The 9,162-nt window shown below is 48.7% G+C and overlaps 1 protein-coding gene across 1 annotated transcript; it reads left to right on the top strand.

Annotated features, from left to right (window-relative positions):
* Positions 1-405: 405 nt before the first annotated feature.
* On the top strand, positions 406-8,061 carry LOC101112292 (putative killer cell immunoglobulin-like receptor like protein KIR3DP1). The gene is made up of 9 exons (XM_004022271.6): positions 406-471; positions 612-647; positions 1,803-2,075; positions 2,961-3,260; positions 4,535-4,834; positions 5,804-5,854; positions 6,591-6,713; positions 7,431-7,483; positions 7,595-8,061. Exons 1-9 carry the CDS (start codon positions 438-440, stop codon positions 7,748-7,750), a joined length of 1,326 nt encoding a protein of 441 aa, XP_004022320.3. The 5' UTR covers positions 406-437; the 3' UTR covers positions 7,751-8,061.
* Positions 8,062-9,162: the final 1,101 nt, after the last annotated feature.

The raw sequence follows: 9,162 nt of genomic DNA, 5'->3' as shown, positions 1-9,162 counted from the left end.
CTTCTCATAAAATGCAGAATCAAAGTCTCTATTAATGAGTCTTTAATTGCTAACATGCACTGAGCCTGAATTATGATGTGAGTACATGTGATTTCTCTTCTGCAAAGAGTTAAGTTTAATGAGATTTATCATGAGCTTGGGAAAAGCATCCTGCATGCTATACACTGAAGCACAGTTACTACTTCCTAAAGGCAGCAAGATCTGTTCGAATCTCTTAGGTTTACAGTGTTTAGGGAAACAAATGTGAAGATCGGGCCATGAGGTGTGCTCAGTGATGCGTCTCAGGTCAGACTTTCATCCCTGACGTGAGAAGAGGCTGGCCATCTTCCCATGTGACATGAACCAGGCTGACTGTACCAACAGCACTGACCGCTTCCGCATCCTGTCACTCAGTCAACTTTGCTCAGTTCTGCCTCCTGTCTCACAGAAGCAGAGCCATGTGCCCCACACTCCTCAGCCTCCTGAGTCTCGGTGAGTTCGGAAAGACAGAGTCAGAAAGGCTTATGGTGGAAATCGGGGGGTCCTCGCACCACAGACCAGATTCCTGGTGTGGGTGCAAGGAGCGTGGGGTCCATCAGAACAAGCCATCTCTGACGGAGTTTTCCTCCTAGGATTCTGTGTGAGTCTGAGGATCTGGGCAGCTATGGGTGAGTCCTCCCCATCCCTTATTTCTCTGTTGAGCAGAGCAGTTCCTGCTGATGCAGATGACACTGGGGGCCGGCAGAGCCCCCTGTCAGTACAGTGAGAACCGTGTGCCCTGTGGATCCCAGGTCCCCCTTTGGCCTTGATATTCATCTTCACTCTCCCCAGAGGTTAGCCCAGCTCTGGACTCTGGACCTGAAGGCACAGTATGAAGTCTGGGGGCTGGGAGCTGGGCCCACTGAGTGCCATTTCAAACATGAGAGGGGAGCAAGATGCTACACCCCACAGATCCCCACTCCCACAACAAGGTGGCTCCGGCCTCTCCATCCAGCCTTAACAACAGGATCTGCAGGAGCACCCACTAGAGCTGACCCCAGGGAAGGGTCTGGACCTCAGGCAGGGCCACCTGGACCTTGTCACAAATCTGATGTAGGTTCGCTAACAAAGGAGCCAGGGTCAAGGTTCACTTCCTTCTTTGCAGGCAAGTGGCTTTCTCACTGCTTAGTTGTGTTAGTGTTAGTCGCTCTGTCGAGTCCAACTCTCTGCGACCCCATGGACTGGAGCTCACCAGGCTCCTCTATGCATTGGATTCTCCAGGCAGGAATGCAGGAGTGGGTTGCCATTTCCTTGACCAGGGGATCTCGCCAACTCAGAGACTGAACCCTGCTCTCCTGCATTGCAGGAAGATTCTTTACCATTTGAGCTACAACAAAGGCAACACGGAAGTCCTTTCCCTTCTTGTCCAGGCATCAATTTTTTGGTGATGTTTTCTTTTGCCTGCATTGTGCAGCTTGCAGGATCGGTAGTTCCCTGATCAGGGGATTCAACTCGGGCCCTCAGCAGAGAAAGTGCTGAGTCCTAACCACTGGACCGCCAGGGAATCCCCAGTGTTTTGTGTTTTGAGAGAAAGTTTCTCAACATTTTGTCAACCCAAGGAGAAGAATCAGTTCCAAGAATCGTATTCTTAGAACCTCATGATGTCCGTCCTGCATTGACTGTGTCTCTGTCTGTCCCCAGGCCCCAGGTGGCCCTGAGCATCAGGGTGGTGCACTTTAGGGGAGGAGAGTTGGAAGAATTAAAGGGGAAGCGCCCACGAGGGTAGTGGGAAGAGGTGATTATTCCTATTTTTCTCTCAAAGCCTGTGTCTCCTTCTCTCCTAGGTGAATATGAGAAGCCCTCTTTGTCAGCCTGGCCAAGCCCCGTGGTTCCATTAGGACAGACCGTGACTCTTTGGTGTCACTCCAGTCGTCCATTTGTGATATTCAGACTGTTCAAAAGAGATGGGACAAGTTTGCCCAAGCTCCAGGGACATTCCAAGAACTTCACCCTTGGCCCGGTGACCAGAAAACATGCCGGGTCCTACACATGTTCTGCCAGCAGGTCTCGCTTTGTGTGGTCTGATGTCAGTGATCCCCTGCCGATTGTGGTCACAGGTAGGAGGGGTCAAGTCCAGCTCGGCATGCCCATGCCTGCAGGCAATCCTACTATAGGTCCACGTGCCCGTGCATCCAAAGACATCCTCAGGATTCCCAGCCAGAACCAAACCAAGGAAAGAGAACCAAGTCTGAGAGTTTAAACTCAGGGTGTTGAATAGAGGGATGCATTCCCTGGCTCAGGAAGGAGGAGCCTCCTAGGCATTAATTAGACAGGATGCTGCCACTGCTTGTCAACTGGGAGGCCAAGGGGGACCCTGATCCAGCACCTGCCAGCCAGTAGGGAGCTGTCAGTTCAGGAATGTCTCCAGAGACATGAAGTGGGGGGTCACAGGTGGGGAAGTGTTCACTTTTTCTCCACCTCCTCCCCAGTCTCCTGCCAATCATCACCCATATTCTCGGAGACGAGTGTGAAGGGACCCAGTGTATGTATTATACCTGGTATGTATTCTACCAGAGAACGAGACCCACCCCAGTCCCCCACCACACATAACAGGGATGGGATGAAGTTAAGAGCACTGCAACCTACTCCAGTATTCTCAACTAGGAGTATCCCATGGACAGAGGAGCATGGCGTCCTAGAGTCCATGGGGCCCCACAGAGTCAGACACAATGAAGGGACTGAGTATGCATGAATGAGTCTGAGAGCAGATCCAGCAGCTAAAGAGCTTAGAATAAACACAGAGGAGGCTGGAGGTCTTGAGAAAAGAGAAACAGAAAAGCATGAGCCAGGGCCCGAGAACAAGGCTGAAGAAAATGCAAAAGAACAGACAGGAAGGGTAATTGGCTTTGCTGCTTCATGGGGAGGTTTTTAACACCTTCAGATGTCAGGGGAAGCGCCGAGGTGAGGTGACTCACTGAAGCTCACACCCTCTTTGCTCCTAGGTGTGTTCCCAAAACCCTCCATCTCAGCCCACCCAGGCCCCCTCGTGCATGAGGGAGAGAATGTGACCTTCCGCTGTAACTCATCGATGCTGCTTGACAAATTTATCCTGCACAAAAAAAGCAGCACAGGGCATTTCCAGAGATGTGAAGAGACGCTCACTGGTGGGCATGCCCCAGCTGACTTCGTCATTGGCTCCATGACTTTGGCGAGTGTGGGCAGCTACAGATGCTACGGCTCTCTCAGCCACTCCCCCTATGAGTGGTCAGCGCCCAGTGACCCCGTGGACATCATCATCACAGGTGAGTGTGACTAGATCAGTCCCTTCTGCTCTCTGTGTCACAGGTCTGATGTCCAGTCCAGCATCAGTACCAGGAGAGAATGACAGGCGTGCAGAGACTCTCACAAACTCGGGAGAGGGAACAGAGCAGAGAGAGGAGGTGTGAACACGGAAGGGAGAAGAGAACAGAGTCCCTGCCGTGTGCTAAGGGGAAGACACAGCTGGTGACAGAGGGAAGCAGCAAGAACGTGAAAGATCGACCAATGGAGAAAAATGTACCAGAGCAGGGACACGGGAAATTCCCCGCTCAGGAAGCCAATGATGGTTGCTTAAGGCGTTGGGTTCCTGCTTTCATGTCAGAGCTCCCTTCCTCTGTCAGCAGCACATGTGGTACCAGACGCCCTGCAGTCCAGCCCCTGGGTGATCGAGATGGAGGTCGATACTCTGAAGTTGCTCAGGCTCTTGGTTTTACGCATCCTTCTGCACAAAGAGGGGGGAGTGGTCCCTCCAACCCTCCCACTGAGGAGTCCCTTCCAGCACCTGGGGGTGGGCATGGTAGCCCTGAACCCACCCCCCCCCTAAGAATGAGATGGTCAAAGATCAAATGAGATTCTGACAATTTCTACTCCATAATCTGTTCTTCTGGGTCAATGCCACGTTTTCTGATATTCCCAGCAGTAGCTAGTAAGTTCCATTTATTTCAAGAGAAGTGCACGTTTGATTTTTTTACTTTATTTTTTATTTATGTTTGTTGAATTCTAGTTGATTTAAGATGTTGTTAATTCCTGTTGTGGTTCAGAGTGGTTCAGTTATTCATATATATACACATATACTCTTTCTTTAAAAAAGGACATTAAATGACAATCCATTTTAAAAATTATTAATTTGTTCAAAAGGATTTTATTTTTATTTTATTAAAAAAATTTTTTTTACTTTATTTTACTTTACAATATTTTATTGGTTTTGCCATACATTGAGATAAATCCACCACAGGGTATACAAGCTTCCAATCCTGAATCCCCCTCCCACCTCCCACTCCATATCATCTCTCTGGATCATCCCCATGCACCAGCCCCAAGCATTCTGTATCCTGTATCGAACATAAATGACACTCCATTTTTACAGTTATTTCTGAAGTTTTCCCTGTGCCAGGTGTCCCTTGCTGTGGGGTTTTCTCTCCTGGTGGTGGGCGGCCTTCTCACTGCAGTGCCTCTCTTGTTGCACACTTCTGGCTTTAGTTGTCTATTTAGGACTAGAGTTACTTTGTGCTCTGAGATCAAGGTCTCTTCCTTGCAGGTCGGTCCAGGAAACCCTCTCTCTCAGCGCAGGGGGGCCCCGTGGTGACATCAGGGGAGAATATGACCTTGGTCTGCAGCTCCGAAAGCGCCTTTGACCAGTTCCATCTTCTCAAGGAGGGTGAGAACCTTGGGCGCCCGCTCGCTGAAGTGCGGGGCCCCCGCGGAGCACTCCAGGCAGAGTTCCCTCTGGGTCCTGGGACCCCAGCCCACAGCGGGGTCTACAGGTGCTACGGCTCCTTCATTCACTCTCCCTATTCGTGGTCAGACTCCAGCGACCCACTGTTCCTGTCTGTCACAGGTGAGGCACCTCTTCCTGGCCCATCCTCTGTTGTTTCTGTTCAGTTGCTATGCTGTGTCCAACTCTTTGCGACCCCATGGACTGCAGCACGACAGACTCCTCTGTCCTTCACGATCTCCTCCTCATGGATCACAGCCTTGTAGTGGTGAAGGGGCCTTCGTACCTCAGGGAAGCTATGAGCCAGTCGTGCAGGACCACCCAAGCTGACGGATCATAGTGAAGAGTCCTGACTAAAGGTGGTCCCCTGGAGGAGAAAATGGCAGCCCACTCCAGCATTCTTGCATTGAGAACCGATGATGAGTCCTGTGCTTTACATTATAGTAAATGAGATTGCACCAGGCAAAAAGTCATTTGGGTTTTTGCATAACATCTTACTGTATCATGAGCTCTATCTCAAGGGCTCCGTGTTGGTGTCAGGGGAACCATAGCATTTCTGGAGAAATGGAGGCAATGAGAACCAGAGAGGAAGAGAGATGGTAGATGGCATCTCATCCCTCTTCCACATCCTGTATGGATGCTCCGCAGCAGATTCCTGTCTACCCAGGCAAATACAGAAAAGGGTCAGGGTAGACCCAGGAGGAGGAGAGGCTGGGCTGATTTGGGAAGATGAGAGATTGCCTTGGCTCCTTGCTCTTAGTATTCTCCCAGAAGCAGCTCTGTCATGCAGGTGATTCCCAATTAAAGAGCACAGACACTCCTTCCCGGAGCAGAGAGGATGTCTCCTGCTTACAGCTGTCCTTCACCACCAGGCATATCCTTCCCCCCTCCTTCCACCATCCCTTCTCCAGGATGGAGGGTCTTCTCAGTGCATTCACGGGGAGGGGCCAGAAGCCCTCTCCTCCCCCATCAGTGCTCTGAGGGATGACAGAGTCAAGGAAGGCAGGAGGTCAACCTTCCTGAAACAAGAGTTTTCCTTCAGTGAGTATAAGGAAGGTTCTTGTTCACCCTTTCTGACTTTTTCTCCCCTAGGATCCACTACAAGTACTTGCCCATCAACCATGGGTCCACACACCACAGAAGGTAAGCAAGATGGTCTCTTATCTCATCAAATTTCTTAGAAGACAGGGGGCTCCTGTGTGAGTGTTGGCTCTGCTACCTCCCAGCTCTGTGACCTTGGGATCCTCAACGTCCCTGCCATGTCAGCATTTGAGACCGTGGTCTTCCTAGAACCAGAGGGGCCATTGAGTTTCTCATGCTCTGTGACTGAGAATTTCTAAATTGAACAAAGCAGGTCAGAGTTACCTAACCCCATGCTTAAGGTAGATGCTCACCCTCCCTCCCCCAGGATCTTGGGGGAAGCATGGCGGGGCAGGCGGAGAATTTTAGGAAGCACCTTCAATATGTGTTATTCCTCGGTTAGTGTTTTGTGAACTAAGCATTCCACAGGTCAGAAATAAGTGTCATATCTTCTTGAGCATTCCATTCCAGGTCTATGTGGATGTAGGGGGAAATGTATTGTGGATTAAAAGGTCACATTCAACCAAAACCACCATGCTTTGTCATACGGGGCAGCAGAGAAAAACTCCAATAGTGCCCGGGGGACCTTGGTTCAGATGTCTGCTAGTTTTGCATGGACTCTTTACTTTATCCACTGCTAGCATCTTTCCTGGATGCTTTGGTACCTCCTGGGTTGTGGAGACCATAACTGATCAGGTTGATAGTTACTGACAGTCTGATGCAAGAATACAATAAATCCAGTGTGTAGGGGCACAGCGTGTGCAACGAATACCCAGACCTTCCTTTTGCTTGTTGGCAGAAACACAACATCCTCAGGAACACTCCAGCACATGGTACATTGTCCTTGGGCTTGTGATAGCCTTCACCTCTACCAGTATCTTCCTCGCTGCTCTTGTTTGCCACTGCTGTTCTACCCCAAATCGTAAGTCTCAAGAGGTGACCTCAGCATCATCTGACCCAGGGGGAGGTGGGCTCAAAGCAGAGAATGGCATTTTCACTTCCTGTGGGTTAAAAACTGATTTCCATTGTTGTAACCCCTGATGGAACATCTTCCAGAAACCCAATGAACCCTATTCATTTTATGAAAATATGTATTGATTTATTCTTGGCGGCATCAAGTCTTGGCTGCACCATGGGGAATCCCCATTGTCGAGCTGGGGTGCAGTTCAAGGCTACAGAGCTCATGGGTTCAACAGTTGCAGCATTAAGGATAGTTGCTTCAAGGCATGTGGGATCTCAGTTCTCCCACCAGGAAGAGAACCCACGCTCCCTGAACTGGAAGGTGGACTCTTAATCCCTGGGCCACCAGGGACATTCCAAGCCCTGTTCTTCCCTTCAACTACAGCCATCCATTTTCCTGTCTTACATGATCTTGGGACTCTGCTGATATGTAGAATAGCTTGGTCCACAACAGAAGACATAGGATAGGTCCATGGGTTTGCACAGGTTCCTGAGTCAGTCCATGAATGGCTGGGCTTGTATATGGAATGTTTTGTTTGGTTTCATTTAGTGGGAAAGACAGGCTCAGCACCTGGGGCACACCCCTGCCTTTTTCTAACTTTGATGTAACTATCAAAGTTACGGAGGTCTGAAATAACTGCATCCACCCTGAAGAGGCTTGACTCTCTTCCATTCACAGATGTTGCCAGCATGGAAGGAGAGCCCATGGAAGAGAGAACAGTGAATGGCGAGGTGAGTCCTCCCAGCCCAAACCTTTGCCATAGTCTGAGCCCCTCCAATGCCCAACAGCCCAGCCTTCGAAGATCATGTCTCAGTCCATCATTCTCACCTCTCTCCTCTCAGGATTCTGCAGCAGAAGACGTGGTATATGCTCACTTGGACCTCAGGACCCTCTCCAAGAGACAGTCCACTCCCGCTTCCCTGAGGCCCATGCATCCCTCTGCCGAACCCATTATCTATGAGGAATTCAACATAAACCAAGACCATGCTGAGCCCTGACCTGTCCCCATCCTCTGAGCACACAGAGTGTTACAATCAAGGACCTAGATCTCTTGTTAAAGGCGTTCCTCGTGAACACTCCTTCTCCAAAGCAGTCCAGCAGCTCTGAGGTGAGGAGTGGAGTCCAAGAATTCTAGTATCGTCTTCAAAAATCCCACCACCTCTTAATAATCCCCTGGCTATTCTAGGACTCTATTGTGACTATCTCACTGCTTGGGGAGATGCTATAATCAATCGCTCATACTAGGTAGCTTATCATGATCACCCTACTTTTTCTAAAATTCTAATAAAGCACAAAAAATTTGCCAGTTGATTTTTCAAATTATTCAATTTAAAATAAAACAACACCAATAATAGAAAACTCCTCTTCAGTAACATTTTACCAGGGTAAACTTATTTACAGGATGAAACAGACTTGTAGACTTAGAGAACAAACATAGAGTTACCAGAGGGGAAGAGTGGTGGGACAGATAGAGAGGAGTTAGGGATTGACGTGTGAACACTGCTATATTTAAAATAAAATGCTTTCCATGAAAAAATAATAATGCTAGTTGGCAAAATAAAAAGATGAAGTATACTCTGAGATAGCCAGTGTGGTGCCACTAACCATATGAGGCTGAACACATGCATGCTAAGTCAACTCAGTCATGGCCGACTCTTGAGACCCATGGACTGTAGCTGCACAGGCTCCTGTGTGCATGGGATTCTTCAGGCAAGAATCCTGGAATCGGTTTCCCTTCCCTTCTCCAGGGGATCTTCTCGGCCTATCGAACCCAGGTCTCTCATGTCTCTTGTGATGGCAGGCGGATTCTGTACCACTGAGCCTCTAGGGAAGCCCCCTCAGCTTTCTAAAAAGAACAAAGTCCTGACTTTTGAGAACATAGATTGACTTGGACAGCATTATGTTTTGTGAAATAAGTCAGACAGGGAAAGAGAAATGCTGTATGTTTTCACTTATATGTGGAATCTAAAAATCAAATAGGGATTTCTTTGATGGTCCAGTGATTAAGACTCTGGGTTCCTAATGCAGGGTGTCCAGGTTCAAACCCTGGTCAGGGAACTAGATCTCACAAGGTACAACTGCAAAGATACCGTGTTCCACATCTCAGATCTGATGCATCCAGATAAACAATAGTAAGCATTAAGAAAATAAAATAAACGAACAAATATAACAAAAAAGAATCAGACTCACAGATTCAAAGAAGAAACTAGTCGTTACTGGAGGGGAGATGGGAGAGGGGTGGGTATGAGGGGCAGCAAAGTACGTAGAGAGGATTAAGAAACATCAACAACCATTTATAAAATAAATAAGTCACAGGGCTATAATGTCCAGGACAGGGAATATAGTCAATAGTTTATAAATTTTGTATTCTGTGTAATCTCTGAAAATACCGAATCACTATGTAATACAC

Source organism: Ovis aries, chromosome 14 (genome assembly GCF_016772045.2).
Source record: "Ovis aries strain OAR_USU_Benz2616 breed Rambouillet chromosome 14, ARS-UI_Ramb_v3.0, whole genome shotgun sequence".
In the NCBI taxonomy this organism is placed as follows: domain Eukaryota; kingdom Metazoa; phylum Chordata; class Mammalia; order Artiodactyla; family Bovidae; genus Ovis; species Ovis aries.
The sequence above is the reverse complement of the archived record's forward strand: the minus strand, read 5'-3'. Positions and strand labels throughout refer to the sequence as shown.

Bases quoted from the DNA above. Each gene is read 5' to 3' on its own strand.
- LOC101112292 (XM_004022271.6), top strand. From the start codon at position 438: ATGTGCCCCACACTCCTCAGCCTCCTGAGTCTCG. The intron at 472-611 runs GTGAGTTCGGAA...TTTTCCTCCTAG, and splicing joins CCTCAGCCTCCTGAGTCTCG to GATTCTGTGTGAGTCTGAGG. The intron at 648-1,802 runs GTGAGTCCTCCC...CTTCTCTCCTAG, and splicing joins GAGGATCTGGGCAGCTATGG to GTGAATATGAGAAGCCCTCT.